The sequence below is a fragment of the Dendropsophus ebraccatus genome, chromosome 8, assembly GCF_027789765.1.
Source record: "Dendropsophus ebraccatus isolate aDenEbr1 chromosome 8, aDenEbr1.pat, whole genome shotgun sequence".
Classification (NCBI taxonomy): Eukaryota; Metazoa; Chordata; class Amphibia; order Anura; family Hylidae; genus Dendropsophus; species Dendropsophus ebraccatus.
Window position 1 is genome coordinate 55,108,465 of NC_091461.1, and position 27,163 is coordinate 55,135,627.

General features: G+C 38.5%; 1 protein-coding gene across 1 annotated transcript in view; it reads right to left on the reverse strand.

Annotated features, from left to right (window-relative positions):
* The window catches only part of LOC138798591 (ATP-dependent translocase ABCB1-like), a 50,077-nt gene extending 24,320 nt beyond the window's left edge, over positions 1-25,757 (reverse strand). Inside the window, exons 1-10 of the mRNA XM_069979107.1 lie at positions 25,655-25,757; positions 19,277-19,342; positions 16,781-16,871; positions 9,160-9,214; positions 7,828-7,972; positions 7,459-7,543; positions 5,995-6,186; positions 4,555-4,726; positions 1,337-1,461; positions 192-369 (exon numbers count right to left, since the gene is read on the reverse strand). Of these exons, the coding sequence (XP_069835208.1) occupies positions 192-369; positions 1,337-1,461; positions 4,555-4,726; positions 5,995-6,186; positions 7,459-7,543; positions 7,828-7,972; positions 9,160-9,214; positions 16,781-16,871; positions 19,277-19,322 (1,089 nt within the window). The 5' untranslated portion in view covers positions 19,323-19,342; positions 25,655-25,757. The remainder of the gene's footprint in view (positions 1-191; positions 370-1,336; positions 1,462-4,554; positions 4,727-5,994; positions 6,187-7,458; positions 7,544-7,827; positions 7,973-9,159; positions 9,215-16,780; positions 16,872-19,276; positions 19,343-25,654) is intronic.
* Positions 25,758-27,163: the final 1,406 nt, after the last annotated feature.

Consider the following 27,163-nt stretch of genomic DNA (forward strand, 5'->3'; position numbering starts at 1 on the left):
CCACAGTAACACAAAATGCTTAAAAAGTTAATGCTGGCTATGGTTAAATGGGTTATTTTGGCAGTGGGGAGCTACACAATATTAGGCAGATGTATTCAATGTTATGGTTAATCAATATGTGTCACACATGACATGTCAGTTTGAGTATTAATCATTAAAATAATACAGAAGAGAAAAAAAATTTCACTTACAATTAAAACTTTGCCAATGGTATATGCATTGGGTTCATCAACTGTGAGTTTGGTTCCATACCAGAAAGCCAAAGCGTATGCTCCAAAGATGAGAAACTGAGTGAGTCCCATGGACACATTAGTTGTAATTGACTTTTTTATGCCAACTTTCTTAGCATCTCTTAAGTTTACATTATACCTGGCAGAGAAAAGGAAGCAATCATCTTCAATATTTCTTCGTAAAGTTGTAAACTACCAGTGCCATCCGAAAATTCAGATCTATTGTTTTTCACCATCTAATTTTTTTAAATAATCATGATATCTTGCAGTTTTTATTCTGCCCACTAAGCCTAAAACTAAGCTGACTTTAAGGGGCCTATTCCACGGAGCGATAATCGGCCCATTATTGCTCGGAGGAATAGAGAAAACGGTCAGCCGATGATCGTGTCATTGGCTGATCGTTTATTTAGGCCCAAACCTAAAATCATCGGTCACCCACCGCGCATCGCCGCGTGGAATAGCGATGCACAGCGGGCGACCAACGATTCAAGCAGCATACATTACCTAGCAGGGCTTCTCCTCCGCTCCGTCTTCATTCCGGTCCCGCGTGCAGCAGCAGCTTTGGTGCGGCCTGACTGAGCTATCAGACCATTCAGCCAATCACAGGCTGGCTGCAGCGGCCAGTGATTGGCTGACCGGTCTGACGGAGCGGAGGAGAAACCCTGCTAGGTAATGTATGCTACAAGGGCTGCAAGGATATTGGAAACAATGTCCCTGCAGCCCTTGCTAAATGATCATCAGGCTGTGGAATAGGCCCAGTAAACGAGCGCCGATCTAGCAGATCGGCGCTCGTTGACATTATTGATTAACCCGTGAAATAGGGCCCTAAGTCAATGAAGAAAATCCAAAAAAAATCTGGCGCAATATAAATTGGCATTATGCAGATTTAAAATTTGCACTGAAGGATCCATGTTCATGGAGATTCCATGTAATGATATATATATGAAGCATACAGTTTAACACAATATAGCTTATCACCTTTAGCTAAAAGAAAGATATGCATTGTCATTGCTACAGTGCAAACGAAGATTTACCACTGGTTTACTTAAACACGACTGTACGTAAAAGATTTGGCAATGAAAAAATGTAATAATATAGTTACTTACTGATTAAGTGCCTTTTCCTGTCCATTAAATGCAACAACTGTCCGTATTGCTGTAAGGATCTCCTCTGCTACAGCTCCAGCTTTGGCATATGCAGACAATTCTTTTGTTGTAAATGTAGCGAGTAGCTGTAAAGAAGGAACACACAAAATGAATTTATTTGCTGTAGCTGTATATAATTATAATTAACATGGAAGATAATCAGAAAAATCTGGACAGATCAAAATAAAATGCATGCAGAAAGTTTTCCCGCATCAGTCTTAACTTAATATGTCACAATAAGAACGTGAAAACAGAATTTTAGAAATATTTGCAAATTTACGTAAAAGGAAAAACTAAAATTCCACATAGACATAAGTAATCACACCCTTTGCTATGACACTTAAAATTTCTCTCTCTGGGCCCCATTTCATTCAATCATCCTTGAGATGTTTCCGCACCTTGATTGGAGTCACTGATGGCAAATTCAGTGGATTGGACATAATTTGGAAAGCCATGGCCCTTTTTGTGTATACGTTCTCACAGCTGATACTACATCTCAGATCAGAAACCAAGCCATGAGGAGAAAAGAACTGCCTGTAGAGACTAGCTCAGAGACAGGATGGCGTGGAGGCACAGATCAGGAGAAGGGGATAATAATTCTGCTGCACTGAAGGTTCCCAAAAGCACAAAGCGAATGGAAGAACTTTAGGGAAAAACAGAACTATTCCAAGAGCTGCTCCCCCTGCCAAACTAAGTAATCAAAGAAGAAGGGAAGTAAGAGAGGTGACTAAGAACCCAATGGTCACTCTGGCTTAGCTGCAAAGATCATGTGTGAAGATGGGAGAAATCTCCAGAAAGTCAAGTCCAGGTTGGGTAGACAGCCCAGGGCCACTGTCCAGAGAGTTCTGGACCTAAAGTCTGAGTGGCAGCCAGAAACCTGACTTGAATCCAATCAAACAGCCCTACTGCCACTGATGGTTCCTATCCACATGACAGCGAATAGAAATGTGCACACCTTCTAGCATAATACCCAGGAAGATTGGGAGCTGTAATCACTGCCAAAGGGGCTCTAATTACTGTATGTGCTGAGTAAAGGGTCTAAAACACTTTCAATGCAGTATTTAATTTTTTTCCCTTTTCATTAAATCTGCAAAGATTTTTAACATTCTTTGTTATAATGGGGTACTGAGTGCAGAATGATGACAAAAACCTAATATTTGAGCTCAAGGCCATAACATAAAATGTCAAAAGAGTTATAGGGCCTGAAGACTTTCTGAAAGGATTGTAAGTGAACTTTTTACTCTTGCATTTTGCTTGCCTTATATCACTTCTGAGAAATACTTTCACAACCTCTATCATGGAATTGTACTTCCTGCAGTGTTAAAGGGACATTCCAAGGTGTGGGTAAAAAAAAAAAACAAACTATATATTAGAGTTGAGCTAACTTCGAGCATACTCAAGTTCATTTGGCCTTCAATGTGTTGCATTTGATTAGAAGTTCGAAGTTCACTCAACTCTACTTTATATATTTCCTACTTTAACCTACCTCAACATTATATATATATATTAGGAAATAAATGCATACTTACCTACCCCCATGTCCTCTGCTGGCCCCCCACAACTGCTGTCCCTGTCCCTTTTGCCCACAATCTTCTTTCTTCATTCTGCTTCTGAGACGGGCGGCTTGGTGCAGGACCTGTGGGTTCAGCCAGTAACTTCCCAAGATGCAGTTAGTGCATCACTGCAGTTAGTGATTGGCTGAGCCCACAGATCCTGCGTTGAACCGTTCTTCTAGGAAGCAGGATGAAGGAAGAAGAGTGAAGGGCCAAAAGAAGAGGAAAGACAAAAGAGAAAAGGAAAGAGGAAAAGAGGCCCAGGAGGGCCCTGGGGTAGGTAAGTATAGTTTTATTTTAGATTGTTAGCACACATAAGCACAATACATTATATATATATATATATATATATATATATATATATATATATATATAATTTTTTTTTTTTTTTTTTTATATTGAATATGTCCGCCTGTGATACAAAAATAGTGAAAGAAGTGCTGATTATTGCATATTGTATAGGTTAAAATAAAGTAACCTAAAGAGGACTACTAGTAACTGATGTCCATATACATCAAACAATATATAAATCCTACACCAAAAAAAGATGCTGGACAATATTCTTAAATTATTAAATCAAATCAAAGCTTTATTGTTATATACAAAAACATGTTTTAAAACCGTATTAAAAAAAAGGGGGAAGCATAAAATGATACAGTACATACATTGGATGGCTTACAGGGCAAAAAATAGATGACTAATGTATGCTCTATATACTAAATTAAGTTGATGGGTTCCGCTATACAAGCTTTGTCAAGGGTAGTGGTAATCAGGTAGCTTGTCTATTTTATGTCTCCATACACCAATCACACATTCGCTGCACAGCTGACAGTCACCTCCACAACTCAGAACCAATCATGTTTACCTTTACTTGGGGGCGGGATACCTGACTTAAGTAAAGGTAAACATGATTGGTTCTGAGTTGATTGTGGAGGTGACTGTCAGCTGTGCAGCAAATGTGTGATTGGTGTATGGAGACATAAAATAGACAAGCTACCTGATTACCACTACCCTTGACAAAGCTTGTATAGCGAAACACAGCATTGGGTGAGTAGTCTTACCAGGCAGAATACATTCATACCCGGAGGTTTCAGTATACTCCTTTTTGTATATATATTTTTTTACACATTTTTTCATTACCTTACTTTGTTTATATTACTTTGTTCTAAACTTGCACTCGCAGTATATACATCTAGATATATAGATAGAGTGATCTAGATATATAGATAGAGTGATATACCATCAACTTAATTTAGTATATAGAGCACACATTATTCATCAATTTTTTACCCTGTAAGCCATCCAATGTATGTACTGTATCATTTTATGCTTCCCCCTTTTTTTAATATGGTTTTAAAACATGTTTTTTTGTATGTAACAATAAAGCTTTGATTTGATTTAATAGTTTAAGAATATTGCCCAACATCTTTTTTGGTTGTAGGATTTATTTATAGGTTAAAATAAACAAATATCTGAAAAAAAATCATTTTAAATAAAAAAAAAAGACATTAATTTTTTTACAAAACAAATACCAACACATTTTATTGAAAATATTCATGTTACATTTCTTTTCCTTTTTTTTTAATTCAGGTTCTTTAATGATATGAAATAAGTCACCCAGCTTACCTTAGACCAGATTGCCGCAGATATACCAAGAAGTGGACTCACTGACATAATGACTAATGTCAGTTTCCAGCCATTCACAAATCCAATGATTATTCCAGCTATGAAAGTGGAAAAGTACTGAGCAAATATACAAATCTTGTCCCCAAGTCCTTCATGAATGGTGTTAATATCACTGAAAAAAAATAAGTAATGGAAATAATTAATAAATAAAAATTATTAGTTTGAGACAATCAAATCTAATTTGACTTGTTAAGTTGTTTATTTGTGGAATCCAAATTTAAAAAAATATATTTAAGATGAATCTCTTGCCCTCCAAAGCCTCACATCTCATGCCTTGTCAAGCGACTCTCTACCCACAATCTGACCCCCAAACCGCTTGTACCTTCTGATAGCTGCTTTTAATCCAAGATCTGTCCTGGGGTCCGTTCGGCAGGTAATGCAGTTATTGTCCTAAAAAAATACTTTAAAACTTGAAGCCCTGTGTCAAATGGGAGTATCTGTGCCCTAACTTTGCACAACCTCTCTGTCCCTCCTCCCCACCCTCCTCATCATTAGGAATGCTCCAGGCAGATTGTTTCCTAATTACCATCTGTTTAGCCCGGCACATGGGCTGGATTGTTAAGGACCTGTGCAATGTTCTGCATGGAGAAAATGTTTCAGTGGCATTCCTAATGATGAAGAGGGTGGGGAGGAGGGACGGAGGGGTGGTGCAAAGTTAGGGCACAGATACTCCCGTTTGGCACGGGCTTTAAGTTTAAAAGTATTTTTTTGGACAATACCTGCATCACCTGCCGAATGGACCCCAGGACAGATCTTGGATTAAAAGCAGCTATCCGAAGGTACAAGTGGTTTGGGAGGGGGGGGGGGTCAGATTGTGGGTACGGAGTCGCTTTAATATAAAAGTTCTGAAACCTAGGAGTTCTCCGAGTGTCATCAATGACTTTTTTTAAGCCACTTTTTATTCTAACTGAATTTAGACTGAATCAAAATTCTAAATGTTGTATTTAAAATGAATATTTTCAGACCTCAGTGTAAATATATGTATTAGTACGAATATAGTACATGATGTAGCTTCATGATAAGAGGACCAGGTGCATGGTTATTAATGTTGGTCTGTTCCACAAAAGGTGGATTCAAATAATTAAAATCTCTATAAATATTTAAGCCAAACAAGTCACCAATTCCCCTAGTTGCTATACAGCATAATTCTGTGACATCTAGGTACATAATGGGGGAGGTTTATCAAGACCAGCATAGTCATATGCCACTCTTAAATAAAGCCCTAACCTCATTCACCCCATTGGATCTACTAAAAGGAGCATGCCTCTTGGTAAATCCAGCAGGACCTGCACCTGTCACATGGCGTGCACAGAAATCTACACCTGCTCTGGACAATTCTGCCTCAATGTGTTTCCTTTGGCTATCAATGCACTCTCTTACTCTGTTAGTCTGGTGTTTAGGGTGCCAATTTGGGTGGAGTCAAACCAGGCCATATCCTGATGAAGCACGGCTTTGAAAAACCATTGCCGAATCCTATGAGTCTGTCTTGTAGCAGACACCAGAAAGGTCCAGATCTGTAAAATACTCAGTGCAAACACTGCACCGCCAATGGCAATATAATAGTAAGCGTATCTGAGGAGGAAGAAGAAAAAATAATAGTAAAGCCATGGTTCATTCATGTTCATCTCTTGTTGTCCTTTAGGATGTTAAAAAAAAACTTTGAGTTATAGGAAACAAACTTTGTTGTAAATAGGCAAAGACGACATTAAACTACCTAATATTAGATACATCATGAAAGCAATTCAATAATCAGAAAACTTATCTACGAGGAAACCTGTTGCCAGCCATGCCAGCCTTAATGCAATCTTACCTTTGCATTAACATTGTGTATAACAAAATCATTGTATATATAAATTATGAGTAGTATTTTAAAAATTGTTCAGAAATAACGCATAATTTCAATATAGCGTACACTATATTAAAAGGTGCAGGGGCACTGATTCCACCCATAAATTACTGTACACTCCTTGTGTATAGCGCATGATAGGTAAGTTATGGTGCACGCTCTCAGAGTCTACACACCAGGATAGACCAGTGCTAAGGCTTTAGCCACATTATGATTGTGCCATAGTGACAAACTTTAAAATGGAATGCTCTATTAACTTCAATGGCCCAAATATAGTCAAAAAGTGGCTACGTTTTGGTAATTTCTTGCAGTACATTACACTTTTGCACTCAAAAACACACACTTATATGTTCAGAAAATGACCCGAACTTAGTCCCTGGTTGACTACTTTCGAACCACTAAAGTCAATGGGGTCCTTTACTTTCAATGCAGTAAATGGTGGCACAGTCATGTAAATGAAGCCTAAGCTGCATCACCCATAGGAGCAATCACTTGCAGGATTTGAAAGCTGCATTAACTATTGACTGTTCCCCTTTACATTTTTCCACGTTGCTGTATGAAAGACCAAGCACTGTATACATTGATTACAGCAAATGGGAAAAGGGGGAAAAGGGTAAAAGGCTAAGTTGTCTTTTTGTGGGAGCCTCATGACATTCATAGTATGACCACCAATGGTCCTGGACAATGGGTATCAAACACAATAGCTTATGGTAAGTAAGAATGTGACGCTACCTACCTACAGCAGTAGAAGGACATTAAAGGGGTTATCCAGCGCTACAAAAACATGGCCACTTTTCCCCCTACTGTTGTCTCGAGTTCAGGTGTGGATTGCAATTAAGCTCCATTTACTTCAATGGAACTGAGCTTCAAAACCCCACCCAAACTGGAGACAACAGTAGGGGGAAAGTGGCCATGTTTTTGTAGCGCTGGATAACCCCTTTAATACATAGCTACAACCTGACAAATGTCATACAAAGAAAGTTGCAATATTGCCTTACTTTGTCATTTCCGCTTCTATGTCCATAGATCCAATATACTTCTGATTACATTCTCCTGGCACAACAGTTATGTTCAATGCAGTAACTTTATAGAGAGAAAAGGAGGGAAATTAGTCATAAAACATTTCTAATGTAATGGATTATGGGTAATATTATTTAGTGTATGCATAACTGAGTATAATAGCTTCTTTAGCATAAACACAGGTTCATGGTTTTCTGTAAATAGGTTTCCTCGAATATCGATTCAAGTATTAAGGCCAAGGAGAAGACTATAAGTAACATATAAGTGATTGACAGACATGAATAGAAGTGAGAAAGATCAATTGTTTAGATAAGATGCCACAACTCTATAAAAATAAAAATGCTTACCGTTTATACTAATACCACTACTGACGAAAGCATCTGTCATCTGCCCAAAGATTATGATCATTAAAGGGAGCCCAACGCCAGAGGCAAGAGCAGCTAACATGCCAACAACCATCAATAATATATCCCAAACATCTGCATAGCGGATCTGGAAGGGAATGAAAATATCTTACATGTAGTTTATATTGTATGGCAAAGACTAAGATGGTCATTATGATTCATACAAAAAAAAGTTCAGATCATCTTATATCCACTGTATCAAGTTATAGCTGTAAAAAAAACAAAAAAAAAAGACTTGCAAAAAGCATAAAAATGGCTGCATCTCGTGCACATGTATGACTGTTCCCCCCCCCCCCACTTAAAGGAAACATGTCGTCAGAAAAGTACAGTATTTTCCTGCCTATAAGACTACTTTTTAACCCAAGAAAATGTTCTTAAAAGTCAGGGGTCGTCCTATACGGCGGGTGTCGTCTTATAGGGCGAAAAAATTAGGAACTGGACTGGAAAATCTGCTGTCGCCACATACAGTGGGGGGAGCTCGAAAACGGCTGCATCCCTGCCGTATGCGGCGACCGTATGAAGGGTCGAGCAAGCTGCAGGTGTCTGGGGTATGGGAAAAAAAGAGATACGGTAGAGTGGCGCTGTGCCCAGAAAAACACACCTCTTTCACCTGTCTGACCCGCCCTTGTATCCTACCGGTATTACTGTACCTCCTTCTCTGCCTCTCAGATATCGCTGCTGTCTGATGTTTTTTATAAATTTTTATTTGGTGTGTGCTGGAAGAGGAGTAGTCTTAAGCAGCATGTACTGTATATCCCAAACTCTATATTTGAACTGGAAAAGTTGGGGGTCGTCTTATACACCCAGTCGTCTAATACGCTGGAAAATACGGGTATTTTTAAAACATCACCAAAATGTTTTATTTTTTTACTAAATTTAATAATAATAATAATAATAATAATAATAATAATACACAATAATGGAATAATAATAATAATAATAATAATAATGATTATTATTATTACTACTACATATCTCTAAATGCTGTTAAACAGCTCAGCCAAGATGGCAGCCCCCATAACAATGTACAAAGAAAAAAAAGTTAAAAATTACAATCAGATTAGAAACAGAATAGAAAAAAAAAAAAAAACTTGTTTATTATCAGGCTCTAATCAGTAAAAGAAAATCTAGGCGATGCCCGCCCTTTACATTGCAGGAAATAACAATAACAGCGGTGGATTAGGGAGCATGCCCTTTGGTCTGTAAGAGATGTTAGAGAGTTTTCCCTAAACGTAAAAATGATTTGTTTTTTGTTTGTTTTTACAATAAACTTACCAGCTCTAAAAAGCCAACCATCGTCATAGGCTCCTTTTTTTTCCCTTTTTTCTTACTAGAAAAAAAATTAAATACATGTAAATGTTTACAGTCTGACTATGTTTCTACAATGTTTTTTCCTTTCCATTTTGAAAAGAAAAAATGATGTCAGTCAGTGCAATGACATTATTTTAGTTTAGGTGGACTGAGTGGCCTTTGGATGTGTCTTTAACTGAAAAGTCAATTAAATTTAATAGTAAAAATGGTAAAAAAAAATGGTGAAAAAAAATAAAAACTGAACAACTAAAAAATTATGTCTGTTTGCAAAAGACGTTGAAAAATAATGGTCATGCTCATTATTATTGCGTCATAGTGACATGTCAGAAGCGTGTATGGGTGGTGGTCGGGGTACTAAGACACCTGCCGATAGCTAGAATGAAGAGGCTTATGCACTCAGCAGCGCCCTCTACCCATACATATCTGCTTTAAACTGCTATACCAAGCAGTAATTTTTATGAATGATCTCCCCATATGCTTCATTGGAAAGTTTATATTTTTTATTTCTGCCACACTATTTTGTTTCTTTTTGTGGAACTCCTAATCAAGTGCTTTCTTATTATTTGAAATGGTGTTTAATGCTGTATAGCAGGGGCGTAGCTAGGATTTACGGGGCCCCATAGCAAAAAATTTTAAAGGACCCTCCTCCCCTACGCACAAAACAAAGCCCTGCGTGTGTGTGTCTGTGTGTGTATATATATATATATATATATATATATATATATATATATATATATATATACACATACATATATATATTTATATTTAACCCCTGACGTCTGCACGAAGCTCTGCACATTTTCCTACTTGATTGCCAGCTGGAGAACAAAGGTCAGAGGTTATCAGTGCAGTGAAGCAGAGATCTCTGTCTTCTGCTTGTTAAACTTTTTTTTGTGTTGCAGCATGTAAACATTGGGTCACTTACACACTGCAGTACATAAGGGGTTAAGCAGAGGGACACATGCTCTTACCTTCTCCCCTGGGCCCCCCTCCTGGCCGGGCCCCATAGCGACTGCCTACCCTGCCTCTATAGTAGCTACACCACTGCTGTATAGTAAAATTATTTTTCCTTTTACTATACTGTTCCACTCTTCCCAGTACAAAAAAAAATAGGTGTGTCTACTGCCCAGCACTTTTAACAGTTAATGAAGCACTCACAGATTCTTTTTCCCCTGTATAATGCAGACTCACCACCACTTTTCCTGCTGTGTCATCTGTTTCATACCAGCTCTGGTGTCATGTGACCTCTGTGTCTGGGTCATGTAACCTCTGATTAGCCACTATCTTGACTCTCAGGTTTCAAACTGCATTGTGTCCCTTTCATATCTATCAGTTCCACGATGCATCAGCTCAGCATCACATGGGCAGCTAAAACCTATACCATCTCTGCCTGCAGGGAGGACTGTGTGACAATTCACATCTATTTATACTGTATATCTATAAAAACTGCAAGTATACAGTCAAGAAGGCTGAACTTTCATCAGTAACGCTAATGTGAGCTTCTGCCTCCCCCCGTGAAGAGTTTGTGTGGAACCATCTGTTACTTCATCATAAAGGTTTGCTGGCTGAAATGGTTTCCCAGTTAAGACCACAGAAACACATGTAATTTCAAATGGGTCACCACGAGATCACATGACCCAACTGAAGAAAAGGATTTCAGGTATTTCCAGATAGAAAGGAATAACTGAATGAGGTAAAATTAGTTGATGTATGACTACCTTAGACACAAAAATAAGAAATGTGGGTAATCCATCAAAGTCAGGTGGTACACATTTTATTGGGACCTACATGCTAAAGTGGTGGGCATGGTTTTCTCTTTCGCTATAGGACTTGAAATATTCTCTGCTTTCCATCAAAAATTCTCTCTTTATTCACCCTCCTCTTACCCCAGGCTCCAATTGAGAGAAAACTGTTTTTATAGAGGCATTACATAGTGAAAGTTTTGGATCAGCAAAGCCCACAATTGTAAGTTGTGGTTCTAATTCTCACGACTGCTATGGGACAGCTGTTTTCAATCTGATTTAACCAATTTGAGTGTAAGGTAGATAAATACACATGAAAAGGTACAGGCATCGGCATTGTGCAATTCTTTGTAGAGGTATGAGGCTGCACTTTCTTATTTACAGTATATATTACATCCATAATAGAAATGCACTTTGCTGTTTAATTTCTGCCTAGAACAGTCAGCGGTTTTTGTGAGCACAAACATAATTCTACATTGGATTATAAAGCAAAGCCTTAAGAACAGAATGAAAATGTTGTTAAAAACATAATTGCACATTACCCTAGTATACTTTATTGCCGGTGTATAATGCCTTTATATCTGCCTTTATACCAAGTGGAGCATTAAGCATAGCTGAACCCTAGCCAGTAGGTGCAATTACATTTGCTGCTATAGCAATTAACTTTGAAAAAATAAAACGGAGCAAGAGAGGCAGCAGTACCTAAAGACTAATGTGCAGAAACTCAGTATCATACAATATTGTTTGAGGATGATTATATTATTCCATGTACAGGGGTGGGAATGCAAGGAGGCCGCATGGTTAGAACCTGGGTGGAGGAAATATAGGGGTTAATCTTGTGGACCATTACCATCATGGTCATAGGTGGAAAAGTATTCATAGATGAGGCCCAAATAAGTTCAACATTTTAACTGCATTTTGTTTAAGGGTAACCCCATATTCAGGGTACATATGACTTATATAGCCATACTGTGTTCTCCGTATACATGGCAGTGAGCCACTTGAATTTGAAAGGATTAGTAATGAAAAACATTATTTATATTTAATCTCATATTATATATTCTACTAAAGACATTGTATGACATTGATGCATTGAACACTGCTAAATACCCTAGCTAAGAGAGTATCTAAGCCTATAGGGGGAGATTTATCAAACCTGGTATAAAGTGAAACTAGCTCAGTTGCCTCTAGCAACCAATCAGATTCCACCTTTCAATCCTCACAGACTTTTTGGAAAATGAAAGGTAGAATCTGATTGGTTGCTAAAGGGAACTGAGCCGGTTCCACTTTACACCAGGTTTGATAAATCTCCCCCATAGTTTGCAATGTACTGATGTGTCATCAAAAAATGACCTATTAAATCAAATTTGTTTGTTAGGGCCCGTTCAAATGGAGTAAATGAGGTGGAATTCCGCAATTAAACTCTCCGCTGCAGAATCCCGTCAGCCTCAGTATCATACAGGCTGTCTATGGGAGGGCTCGCACGCCTCTGCTCAAAGAATTGACGTAAGCTCTCCCATAGCCCAAGCCCTCCCACGTGTATGACACAGAGGCTGGCAGGATTCCGCCAAAGAATTCTGCCTCTTTTACTCCGTGTGAACTGGCCCTTAACCCCTAGACGACCCTGGGCGTACCCGTACGTCCTGGGCTGCCTAGGGGTTTTCAGAGCGTAAGTGCAAAAAAAGCCCAAAGTGCAAAATTGTGCATTTTTGGTCGCATCAAATCCAGAAAAATTGTAATAAAAAGCGATCAAAAAGTCACATGTGCGCAATCAAGGTACCGAACACATCATGGCGCAAAAAATTACACCTGACACAGCCCCATAGACCAATAAAAGCGCTATAAGCCTAGGAATAGAGCGATTTTAAGGAACATGTATTTATTAACAATAACATAGTAACATAGTAAATAAGGTTGAAAGAAGACAAGAGTCCATCAGGTTCAACCTAGGGAAACCCTACTGTGTTGATCCAGGGAAGGCAAAAACCCCCACGAGGCAGACGACAACCACCCCACCACAGGGAGAAAACTCCCCCCGACTCCAATGGCAACCAGAACAATCCCTGGATCAACGTATCACCGGAAATCTAATGCCCATAACTTGTAATATTATATTGTTCAATGGTTAGAATTTTTTAAAAGTCATCAAATAAAATAAAAGTTATACATGTTACATATCATTGTAATAATGACGACTTGAAGAACATATATAACAAGACAGTTTTAACCCAGGGCAAACGGTGCAAAAAGAAAAACCCTCCAAATAAAAAAAATGTTTGTTTTTTTTCAATTTCACCACACATTTAATTTTTTCCTGCTTTTGCGGTGTACTTAATGAAAAAAAATCAGCCTGCCATTGCAAAGTACAATTAGTGGCGGAAAAAATAAGGGCTCATGTGGGTTTCTAGGTGAACAAAATGCAAGTGCTATGGCCTTTTAAGCACAGGGAGGAAAAAACGAAAACGCAAAAATGTAAATTGGCCCAGTCCTCTAAGGGCTAAACATATTTTCAGGAATTTTTGGTGTTTTTTTTTTCTCCATAATTTTACTGTCCATATTATAAAATAATCCTGAAACTTTGCTGTAATAAGTCTGATCTCTAGGCCTAATAAAGACACTTCTTATCTGTGCAGATCACTTTCCAGCTGCATCTTTTTTCGATGCATCAACTTTTGGCTATGTTTCATATTAAGGATGAATATAAGATTAGCCATTTAAAGTAATATAAGTAGGTTAACAGGTAAAATAGCTGTGGAATCCATAACCTGCCTGTATTTGTAAGATTTGTAAAGATAGAGCTACAGGGCAAGTTTGGCTGTCACAAGGGTCGAATGACTATAAATCATTGTAAAAGGACGCTGGTTGACCTCAGGGAGATCAACCAAAACACCGCAGAGACACCATCACGTGTCTCAACGTCAGTGTATTCTAGAACATTGCCCCCTGAGAAATCAAATATGCAAAAGAACACTGCAGAGACATCATCACATGTCTCGACAACAGTGAACTAGCCAGACCTTCCCTCCGGGAAGGAACAACCAAGCCAAAGGCGTTCTCCAGTCAAGGAAACCACCTCAGCAAGGCATCCATCCACAGACAGCTGTTTCAGGGTTTTTGCCCCTCATCAGTGTGGAGTAGGTTTCTGGCTAGTGGGAGCAATGTCTAGTAAGTGCATGCAAAAGGATGCTGGTTGACCTCAGGGAGATCAACCAAAACACTGCAGGGACACCAATCATAAATCATATAAATCATTGTGTCACACTGACAAGTAAGGTCAGTGAATGGGGTCACATAGGTGGCCACGACCATAACTCAAATGTCACAATAAATCTACCTTTTAACCACTGTTAAACAACGGTCACTATATCTCTGTAGCCCTAGCCTTAATCCTGTGCCACATATGGGATCCCTTGTAAATCCTACTCATTCCATTCCAATTGCTTGTTTTAGGCTATGTTCAAACTACGTATGAGACCGGCCGTTCCGTGACCGGCCGGGTGATCTTTCTGGCCACGGAGCTCTGATGCGGGCGCATCAGCGCACGCTTGCATTAGAGCTTCCCATAGCCCACAGTGAAGCAAGCGGCCGGAGCCACTCGCTTCACTGTGTGAACCGACAGGTCTTTCTGTGGCCGGAATTCACTGAACTCCGGCCGCAGAAAACTGACATGTCAGTTTTTTCCGGCGCCGCATAGATCCCGGCCGGATCGTATACGATGTGTGAACGCTCCGGCCGGGATCCCATTGAAAGTAAGGTTATGTTCCACCCTGCAAAACTACGGCCGTAGTTCTGCGGCGAAAACTACAGCCGTAGTTTTACGTAGTGTGAACATAGCCTTAATATGTAAAGTTTTTACTTTTAGGGTAGCTTCACACTGCGAGTTTGCAGTGAAATCCGATGGGGATCCTGGTAGTGTGAAGGTCTATGGGGTTACATATCCGCAGCAAAATTTTAATTACGCTGCGGATATGTAACCCAGCCCCTTAACCCCCCACATACATTACCTGCTCGGCGCTGCGGCTGTATGTGAGGCTCACGGCTCCCCTCGCTCCACATCAGCCAATCAGTGCTGCCGTGCACTGACTGGCTGATGGGGAGCGAGGGGTTAAAGGGGCTGGGTCACATACTGGCAGCAGAATGAAAATGAAATCCGCTGCGGATCTGGTACGTATGAAGCAAATTAATTTAATGGAAATAAAATGGAAGCCTAGGAATTAAGACATACATGTCTACAGTGTTTATAAGCATTCATATAACAGTATATTTGCCTTAGCAGGTAAAAACAGATAGCAGGGAATTGAGAACAGTAAAAGCACACACCGCGTAGCTCAAATAAAAATTGCAACGTGCTCTGGGTTACGGCACTCCGTGACAAACAACTGAAAAGCTGTCATTTACACAGGCATGTTGTGCAGAAGAAAGAGACGTCTCCGCTCTGCACTCAGAAGTAAAATAACTAAGGGGAATGAGTTACATACATAAAAATAGCAAAAAGGGATTGGGAACACGAGATATTGTAATAAACTGGAGAAAGGCTAGGGAGAGCAAGACTGCTCATTATGATGAGAGATCGGTGTGTAATTTACTCCCTTTATGCAGAAGCTTGTCAGTCCATGTACCCACATGTTCAGGTGACTCATGAATGAAGCTGATGGGATATGTCGCTCACATATAATTATTTATAGAGTGTATAGTAACAAGGAGAAAATAACATGTCATATTCTGCCTGATTAAGCCAATGTTGCATATGCGAGCAGCACTTCCATTAAATGTCCCATGCTACCTTGATAGAAGACAGAAAATTGCTATTCTTTGAGAAAATAAGGATAATAGTATTGCTTCAATAGTTGGTTGGAATTTGCCCTAAAGGAAGAGGGTATATCATTATGGCTAAATGTAAGCTAATTCTTTATCCATAATAACATCTTTGGAGACATGTTTTTAAAGGGAATCCCTTACATTAAAAATGCAGTCCAATCTGCAGACATAATGTTATAGAGCAGGAGGAGATGAAGACATAGATATATAGTTTTGTGGGAAAATATTCAGGATAACTTATCATTTGTTCATGTATATTGCAGCTTAATCTGGGATAAGCAGTCCAGTGGGCTTATAGAGAGCTGTCAATCACTGAGGAGGACCGCCCACTTGACTGCTTAGCCTAGAATAAGCGGAGATTTACATGAATAAATGACAAAATTATCCTGAATATTTTCCAGCACAACTATAAATCCATTTGCTCAGCTCCTCCTGCCCTATATGATAGCTTCCATTCAACATTCAATGAGAGAGTTCTTCTTAGTGGGTGTCTAGAGTGTCTTGGGGTTCACAATTATTTTATATATGTATATGCTTAAAGGGGTTTTCCAGTGAAAGATTTCAAAGCAATGTGTCCATGATGCAGTGTCTATGCGGTAATGCAGACCAACGACATCATCATAAGAAACTGAAGTAGGTACTTTGTAGACATCTTTCTGGTAAGGATTCCACCAATTTTGCTCAGTGTGAACATATCCTAAGGCTGTAAGAGACCTCAACTTGAAGCTTATGTACATGAAAGATGTATGGCAGACTTTCCCACCTTGTAAATGACTCTCACTGACACTAAGTAGACATTTGACGTACAGTATAATAAAATATAGACTTTTTGTTTTAATATCAGCTTCACAAAGATTTATTGAGCAGGTCTCTAGAAATAAGCACAATACTAGGTACTATCACACTACATTGCCTACCAAAGATTAAAATAAATGCTCTTTTGTGAGTAGTTGTCAACACGGACTGACCCCACTTAAATCATCACCAGGGATATAAAAGCCCGATACAGAGGAGATGTGACTTACTTGTCTGTCTCCTTCTTTATTACCCCATTACTTTCTGGCTTTACATCTTGTTGAAAGGCAGGGTTGTCATACATGTTTTCAGGAAAGCCATCTGAAAAGACACAAATTTTAAAAAAATGAGAACTATATCATCTCTCTATCTTTAATTTAACACAATATGTATCATTACACTTTTTGGAAAAGTGAGAACCATGTTAGTGGTTAAAGGGGTCCTCTGGGACTTTTTTGTGTGATGTATTATTTTTATATGATTTGAAGCAGGATACAATTTAAACATCTCACAGATATGTGTGGCTGAATAAAGTTCGATTATTTTTACATAGAGTTACATTCTAACACTGAGCAGTGTATCACGGTGGAGCACGATAAGCACCAGTCACCCGGAAGCTATGTGCAAACAAAATTTTGGAGATGTAGAATGTCCTTAATAATCAAAAAACTGTTTATGGGATGTTTTTGGAAAGTACTAAACTCAAAGGAAAAAAGGCTGGTAATTTACATTCAGTAAAATGTTATGGCTGTAAAATTAAGTACAAGGGTCTTGTTTTAAGGCATTTAAAAAAAGAGAGCGTGTATGCTTACTGCCTAATAGCATAGGCATAAAATACAATGGAAAAGGACAAAACCATGGGAATATGTCTGGAAAATATAGACTAGATTGTAGTGTATGGGGATGAAATGAACAAGAAATATGTCTGTTTTACAAGGAAAGCTGTGGAGGGTAATTAATATGATACAGGAAGGTTTACAGTGGACTTCACTAAGCATTTAAAGGGGAACTCAATGATTTTTTTTTAAATTCAAATCCACTATATATATTTGTAAGTTACTTCTATTTAAGAATCTCAAGTCTTGAAATACATACAAGTGGCTGTGTGACCTGCAGAAAGTGGTGTATTCTTTCCAGTCTAACATGATGCACTTTGCTGCCAACTGTGTCTGTGGCAGCAACTGTACAAAGCAGTAGTAAATCCCCATAGAAAACCTCTCCTACTTTGAACAGTTCCTGAAAAGAGCACTGAATCAAGCTAGAAACAATACATCACTTCCTGCAGGACAAACAGCAGCTGATAAGTACTGTAATACCTGAGGTTTTCGAATGGAAGTAAATGATAAATCACCGGAGTTCCCCTTAAATAGGACTGTGTTCATCAAACTGATATACAATCACAATAAAAGGGGTAGAGGATAGAAGACAGGAGAGCTTGAGGGGTAAAAGTGGTTAGTAGCAAAACAGTGTTCACAGGCAGTAAATCAGGGGCATAACTAGAAATGGCTGGGCCCCATAGCAAACTTTTGATTGCCCCCCTCCCCCCCCCGACTGACCACTAAACGGTCAAGTGAAGTCATAACTACATAACTGCTAGCTCTGGTCAGGAGTGCTTGCAGTTAAAGGGACATTTGCAAAACCCAGGAGACCAGCAGGGCCACCCGGTGCTGCAAATGATGACGGCTCAGGGGGCCCAGTGTATTGCAGGAGCAGGCCATGGGGCCCCCTGATGCGGCGGGCCCCATAGCAGCCGCTATGGCTGCTATAGTGGTAGTTACGCCCCTGTAGCAAATAGCTAAGGCTTCATATGTTACATGTGTGGAAAGCTGTAGTATGATTAGATTAGTAAGTATATCAGTGTGGCAGACACACTTATACTGGATTGCAGTAGAGCCAGTTTGGTAAGTAGAAGAAGAAATGAATGGGGTGTTGCAATCCTGAAAATGGAAAGGGATGTCCGCCTGATTACATGTTTAATTGCTTAATACATGGCATAAGTCTGAATGCAAGGGCTGTTGCTCAAGTAGGATGAATAGGAATGTGAATAAAACTGAAGACCAAGGCTAAATGACAAATTTTAGAATGACTGTGAGACACCGATATTCCCATACTCCCTATACATATGTAGATAGATCTGTATGTGCAGTGTAGAGTATAATATGGGTGTTATGGAGCGAAGGTCTATCTTGTAATAAGCCTGGTCTAATAATTGACAAAATCTTTTAAGTGGGTCAGACATATAAGATCCGTGTATCTGCCAACTCTACTCTGCATAATCATTTCTATTGGAACTTTCTAATTTAATTTTAGAAAATAAACAGTTAAAATAAAATGTTTTAAGGATTTACAGAAGAAGCTGAAGAACAACAAGGCCTTTCCAAGATTACATTTTCCCATGCCATTGGTCCAATTCCTTTGGGCCCATTGACTAAATATGATATCTTTTTCTTGTTTTTTTCCATTCTGATTTTCCCATTTTACAGTTAGGTTTCTTTACTAGAGGTGTGCACACCTAAAGCATGCTCAAGTCCATTTGCTGGGCTTATCACTAAATTTTACCTCTCTTTCCTGACAATGCAATTTTTTGGCACTTTTTCTCACATCTTTTTTTCCATACACTAGCTCCATTGTCATTGACATATGGAACATGCTCCATATGTCCTATAGTCTGTGTCGTCATTTGTATTTTATAAAACAAGTTGTAAAAACAAAAAAATCCAGCTTACCAATGATGAACTGCTCCTTTTTCCGGATATCGATGTCTTCTTTCATTTTGGCTCAAAATTCCAAACCTGTAAGGACAATAACATAAGTGATGTTACAGGAAATAGGTGTTGGTGTTAATTCTTTTCTATGGAAAGAAACCTTATACCGTGTTGAAGTAAGCAAACAGATATGGTAAACAGCCCAGCCCATCCTTAAATATGCATTATTTATCTTTATGCAACACAATCCTATCTGTTAGTTAGGTACACATAGCATGGTCCTTCTGCTGAAGATTTAGAGGCAACAAAAGAGATCAGATTAGATATACACATGGGGGGGGATTTATCAAACTGGTGTAAAGTAGAATTGTCTTAGTTGCCCCTTTAAACCAACCTGTGAGGAATGAAAGTGGCATCTGATTGGTTGCTAGGGGCAACTAAGACAATTCTACTTTACACCAGTTTGATAAGTCTCCCCCATAATGCTTTACATACAACAGATAAGTCTTATGTAACTCAAATGCATTTTTTGGGGATCAGGTTAAAAAAAAATAAAAATCTAACAAATATGCCCAGAAACCAGAAATATGCCGAAAAAATAGTGATCAAAGCATAAGGTATAAGGAAGATCACCAAAATAACACCAATATTTCAAAAAAGGTCCATTACTAGTGTTGAGCGAAATTGTTCTCCAAACCCGATTGCTCGGCAATGGATTCCATGCGGCTGCTGAACTTTGATGCTGCCCTAGGGATTACTGGAAAATATTGATACAGCCTTTGGCCTTTTCTATTTAAAAAGATGTCCGTTATTGACGCAATTTTATTGACTTCAATGCAATGCATTAAAGTCAATGAAATGATGGACGTCCAGTGCACGCAGTGTATAATATGATGGACGCTGTCTGCCCGGAAATCAAAACAACAATCATGTCAATTTTTTTCAGATGTCTTTTGCAAACAACGGACGTTTTTTTCAGTTGTTCACACACAGTTTTTCTTTCTTCACCATCCTTTTACCATTTTTACTATTAAATTAAATTCAATGGACTTTTCAATAAAAATAAAAACACCCTAAGGGCAATCAGTCCACCTAAACTAGAATACTGTACCAACAGCAGTTATTGCACTGGAGGGCAAACAATGAACTGATGAACATCATTTTAACCTCAAAATGACGGACATAATTTTTTTTCTTTTCAATAAAAAGAGGAGGAAAAAGCATTGTGTCAACAAAGCCATAGGCTGTATCCATGTTTGCTTGCCGAACAATCGGGTTTGGAGAATGCTGCTGAACTCGAACAGCTTCACTCAATACTATCAATCACCCTTAGGCCTCATGACTAATTATATCCATCAAGTTGTGTGGAGCCATAGTGAAAATTCATATATACCGTAAAACCGTAAAAACCACCAAAAATTGCAAAAAAAAAAAAAAAGTCTAAAAACTGGCCTTGTCAAAGAAAATTGTCATTCTGCATAATAAATTGCAGACTGGAAATCCTTTACATAAAATCTGATCTGGATAAGGGGGCGGTCTTCTCAAAGCTCCGGTCTTTTGAAGAGGTTTCACTATAGACGGTAAGCTACCATATGGTGGCATATCAGTGAACATTATTGTAATGTAAATCCATAGGGTCTGTGTGCGCCTCCCTAAAGGAATATTTTTTGCCACTCAAACACTTCAGGGAAATAACTCTAGTTACAATAGAAAATCTCTGGAAAGCTTTCTTTTATAAAGCTGCTAATCAGAACCAATTCATAATTATAGAACTTGCTTTGGTGTAAAAACACTAAGAGAACAAGGGTTAACCACAAGCAGAAAATCAGCGCTGTAGAAGAGACCCTGCATGAATTGTGTCAGGGTCACTGCTTGCTGATGGTTGGAAAAAATTTCCACTATGTTAATTAAACAAATTATATGTGAACTGAATGGTTAAGCATTTCCATAGGGATCCTAAGCAACAAGTGCCAAAAACAATAGGCTAGCTAAGGCTACTGCCCTCTCCTTTAATTCTTCTCCTTCAGGGTTATTGTGCAATGCTGTAAATATTCTAATGATGTTGGCATAACATCACAGATTGGCAAGAAGGTCACTTTTGATCTTTTGGGTCACTTACTAAAGTCAGATGACTGTTGGGTTAATGTAGTGCAATGCAATAAATGAACTAGTGGTTTATTCAGCAAACAAGTATTGGATTACTGTGATTCTATATGTCTATCTATTCTAACCTATCCATCCAAGAAAAGTAGCTGTATGGTACAGTATAAAAATAGCATTGGGTGCCAATAGGTAAAGGGCCAAAACATAGTTAAACAATCACAGTGGTTTGATTTGATCGAGTGCCTTCCAATGAGCAGCGATATTTTTCCTCCCTTTTAGAGCTTTTTTCAAGCTTGAGAAAGGCTCCAAGAGGGTGTTCTGCAGTTCTTCTATTTCTATCTACACATATTTAGAAGCTAAAATTCCAATTCAAATATTAAGGAATTTGTTAAAGAAAGAAGAAGAGTTATCCTTTAAGTAGCATGGATAAGACGGCATCAGAACTGGGAATATCCTAGCAAAGATTTATTATACGGAATTATCTTTTATATAAACTATAAGTGAAAACAGGGTGACTCAGTGTTCTGTGCTATTATTAATGCGTCATTCATTGTTGGAAATAGGACTGTGCCCTGAATGTCTTACCTCATATGACTTCAATATGTTATATGCTGTCCTCCTAGGCCGTATATGTGAAATAAACTCAGGACACCCTGTAAACTACCAGTGTATAAGTGAGTGTGCGTGCCCTACATCAACCAGACAGTTTTCTACTGCTAAGCACCAATTTAACATTATGTAATTCTATCTGCACACAGAGTTTTTTGGTCAGTATTTTGCAACCAAAACCAGGAGTGGATTGAAAACAATGGATGGATGGCCGCCACTTAATATTAAATAACAGTTGTTGTTTCGAAAGAATGGCCAATGTTTTAAAATAACAGTAATTATTTGCCATTAAATGATGGCCATCCAGTCAATTTCAACAGTGAAATAGGCTTTCTGTGTTTTCAATCCACTCCTGGTTTTGGTTAAAAAAATTGAGCAAAAATATTGGGATATTTGGTAAAAATACTAACCAAAATACCATGTCTGAGATCCCAAACAGGGTATTCACACTTTCTGTGCACGGTGCATATACATGTAAATCAGTTTGTGCTACTGTACTGACACAGTCACATGGCTGTGTCAGTAATGTAGCACACAGATTTAAACTGACTCTGAGCTCCTGTCATTATAATGAATCATGATGCCAGGTGTTCCATAATTCTGGTCAGTAGTACATCTTCCGAGCACGGACACACAAAAGCAGAAAAATACTTGTGCATTTCAAAGCAGAAACTCTTATGAAACGTGTGCAGATTTGAAGTGCATCTTTACATGGTTTTGGCTATGTTCACACATAATGTTTCTGTCAGTCCAGGAGTGGGATGAAAGAACAGAAACTGTGCAAATCTTTCTGTTATAATTTTGCCCTGTCAGTTCCACTCCTGGTTTTGATTGAATAAATACTGACCAAATAACTGACGGCAATACTGTGAACATAGCCAATACGTGTGTTTTGTAGTGTAATTGACAAGTGTTACACTTGAAGGCTATGTAAACACATATTCCCATCAGTTTGTTTTTTTTCCAACCAAAACCAGGAGTGGTTTAAAAACACAATAAACTGAGCAAATTTTTCCATTGCCCTGTCGGTTCCAATCCTAATTTTGACTGAAAAAACACTTACCAAAAGACTGACAGAAATACTATGTTTGAACATAGCTTACAAGTAATCATTCTGCATTATCTGCCTTAATAACATGAATACAGCAAGTCTATAGGTCTTTAGGTCTATGGACCTAAACTATGCTGAAATGTGTCCTTTTAGAGTCAAATTATGGTATACATTGTTGTTGTTGTTTTTTTTGTGCTAATTAAAATATATATTATGATTAAAGTTGAGCAAACTTAGAGCACGCTCAAGCTCCTCTGAACCCAAGCATGCGTCATTTGATTAGCGGTGGCTGCTGAAGATGGATACAGCCCCAGGGAGCACTGGAAAACATGGATACAGCCATACACTGCTGGAAGTATGTTCAACTCTAATTATAACAAGAGACAATGACATATAGCAGACATTGCTAACCATATGCATTTACTTCCCCTCCCTATATACATTTTATGAAAAAAAAAATTCTATATATAATAAAAAATAATCTATACATGGGAATAGAAATGATAGCATAGTAATAGTATATAAATGTTATGTCAAGCATATACTTTTTTTAAACATCACTTTATTATTACAAATGAAACCATGGTGTGAATGGGTCTACAAAGGGCGTGGCTAATGTCCTGAGCAAATCCCAAAATCGCCCTTTAATAACCATTCTAGCATTAGGTATTGCTGCATTTATGCAACAAGCTATCCACCACTTGCTTCTTTACACCCAAGGTACTCAATGTACTAACTTACAGAGATCATAAATCACCATTTTTCTCTAATTATAGACTATCAGGCCAATCCTATATGTTGTACATAAAACAAGCCATTAACATGGGGTATAATTAGGATTAGTTCCTCTTCTCTTTGCATACCTTCTTTAGGTTTCCTCTTGATAATATTATGTAATTATATGATGCAATCAATCTAGTTTACATAACTCACCCCTGACTACACTGCACATTATTTCCCTCTTTCTATATATTTTATCCTCCCAACTATGTGGTGTGACTCATCTAACCTGCTTTCCGCAGACAACAAAAAAAATTGTTCTATATTCCTAACGTGGGTGAGAGTAGTTCTATACCAACTCTATATTTACTTTCCAGAGGATTCGCTTGCCTTTCCTTCAGCATGATAGAACAGCTAATGCCATGTGAGTGAGAGTTTGCAGTGGGTTCAGCTAAGAAAAGCTGTGTATAGTCCTGACAACCAGAACCATAAGGTTTAGTTATTATTGATATATCCTCAAATTACTGCAGAATAGAACCACACTAATTAAAAAAAAAATTAAATAAACTAATGAAAAATGTAGCTTTAAACCCAACTCCAGATGAAGCAGTGCTGAATCTGTGCAAAGCAATGGGAGATAATACAGCACAGTATTACTCGCAGTCTTATCTAATAGCGGTGTGCCACATCCCAACAAGCCGTAATAACACACAATATCAGCTCTGCTACATACATAGCTCCATATGCAACAGATTTTCTAAACAAGGCTAGATGCTCTCACAGTCCTGACAGTGTAGAGGAAGTTTATAATTTATATATTGGATTTTGTGCATACATTAACAGATTACAACATACCAGCGTGCTTTTACCTTCTAATCTGCTTGCAATTGCCAGCACTAAAAGAGTGTGTTCACATGTTAGGTTCTTAATGAGTGAATACAAAACAGGAACAGATGATAAATGGAGGACACCTATAAAGGAAAGATTAGGGCTGCGTGTTCCCACATTTGTGCTGCTTTTCCACATAATTACAACCTGCAATGTGTAAGCATTATAGTTTCACTATAATGACGCAACAGTACTGCAGTGAAACTGCAACGTGTGAACACAGTCATGGAAAGACTTTGTAAATCTTGTTCTGTCTGATGCTGCTCATAAAGCACAGTCTAGATACATGCATTTTCTAGAATGTGGTAACACAGACTTCTTTTTCTCTTTTCAAATCCATTATATTCAATGATTGCAATTAATACTCTAAACATGTGAACACACCCTCAGGCTGGGTGTGCAAGGCAGTGCCCCAAAATTCTGGTCAGTATTTCTAGCAAAATAAGGAGTGGGTCCAAAACACAGAAAATGTGAAATATGCAACTTTTTATAGAGTGCCTTTACACAGAGAGATTTATCTGAAAGATCTTTGAAGCCAAAGCCAGGAACACACTATAAACAGAGAACAAGTCATAAAGGAAAGACTGAAAAAACTCTACTCAAATCCATTCCTGGCTTTGGCTTAAAAAATGTGTCAGATAAATCTCACTGTGTAAACGCACCATTAGCATAGTCTCTGTTGCTTCCACTCCTGGTTATGGTAAGAATAAGGACCAAAATAAGTTCCAAATGCTGCCCAAAAATACTGTGCCTGAACCCAACCTTTATCTGTCAATACCCCAAAAAGTCTTATTGTTGTACATAGATAGATAGATAGATAGATGTAGAGTTCTGTTTGTTATTTAACATTCAGGCTAATGATGTTGTAAACTGCCAAACCCATCTCTGCTGCACCTTATCTTCTACATTTTTTTTTATCAATGGAGGATAAATCACCAAATTTTATCACAAGTTTCTAACACACGACTCACAAGCACTTTAGTAGGTATACATGATGCCATGGTTATTGTATATGGAGTTTATCTTACCAGATGATATGTGATATCCTGTAATCTGGATGTTGAAAACTGTCTCCACGCGTTGTTCTCCTTTCTTATATACAGTAGATTATACCCGTCTGACTTGTTTGGTGAGAATCAGATTTAGAAGCAGGTGAAAAGGCATAACCTTGCATTACAAACCTCATCTCAAGCCTTACCTCCTCCTCTTACCAGACTGGTTTGAAGTCACCATTAACAGCAGGGGATCATTGCAGTTTACATTCTTCAGATCTGCTATGTCACTGCTGGTGTGTGCAGGACATGCTGGAGCTATTTATTACACTAAAGTCAGTGGAGTTCACCTAAGAGGCTATAATAATACATTATATGGCTGTGTTCACACATAGTATTTTGTTCAGTATTTCAATCAGTATTTGTAGCCAAATCCAGGAGTGGAATCGACAAAATTATAATGGAAAAAATTGCACTATTTCTGTGTTTTCAACCCACTCTTGTTTTTTGTGGAAAAAAGAGCGACCAAAATACTGACAGAAAAACTATGTGTGAACATAGCCTATAGGCACCATACATGAGCCATAAAGTAATCAGCATTTTAGTTAAATCAATTACCAAAAATACAGTATACTTAATACCAGTAATACAGGTGGGAAAATATAAATGACCGAGTTATTTTAGGGTTGTAAACACTTAGGGCCCTATTACACCAACAGTCTTTCCTTTCTTACCAGTTCTCTGTTTATAGTCCATTTCTGGCTTTGGCTTCCAAAATCTGTCAGATAAATCTTTTTGTGTAAATGCACCCTTAGGCTATGTTCACACTACGTAAGTTTCCGGCCGTAGCGCGTTCTGTGAATAAGCGGCCGGAGACTTACGTAGTTTGCGTATAATGGAAAGTATACGAAGTACGGCCGCACAGTTCACACTACGTACGAACTTACGCCCAAATCGTACGCGGCGGCGTAAAAAATTAACCAGACCATTGTTTGCGGACGAAAATTCATTTTTGCAGCTTTTTGTGCCGATCCAAAAGGTTCTGTGGGGTGTCCGGGGCTAGCCGAAGATTTCCAAGTAAAAGACCGCTGTCAGATCGCTACGTAGGGCGCTCGGGAAGCGTAAGTAGACTTTGGGCGTAAGTTCGCGGTCCGTACGTAGCCGGCCGCAAGTAGTGTAAATCTCCGGCCGGAGTTTACCGCGTATATGTCCGGCCACGAAAATATGCGGCCGGACATATACGCAGTGTGAACATAGCCTTATACTGGGTTCACACTACGTATATTTCAGTCAGTATTGTGGTCCTCATATTGCAACCAAAACCAGGAGTGGATTAAAAACACAGAAAGGATCTGTTCACACAATGTTGTAATTAAGTGGATGGCCGCCATTTAATGGCAAATATTTGCTGTTATTTTAAAACAACGGCTGTTATAGTGAAATAATTGCAGTTATTTACCGTTATATGGCGGCCATCCACTCAATTTCACCATTGTGTGAACAGATCCTTTCTGTGTTTTTAATCCACTCCTGGTTTTGGTTGCA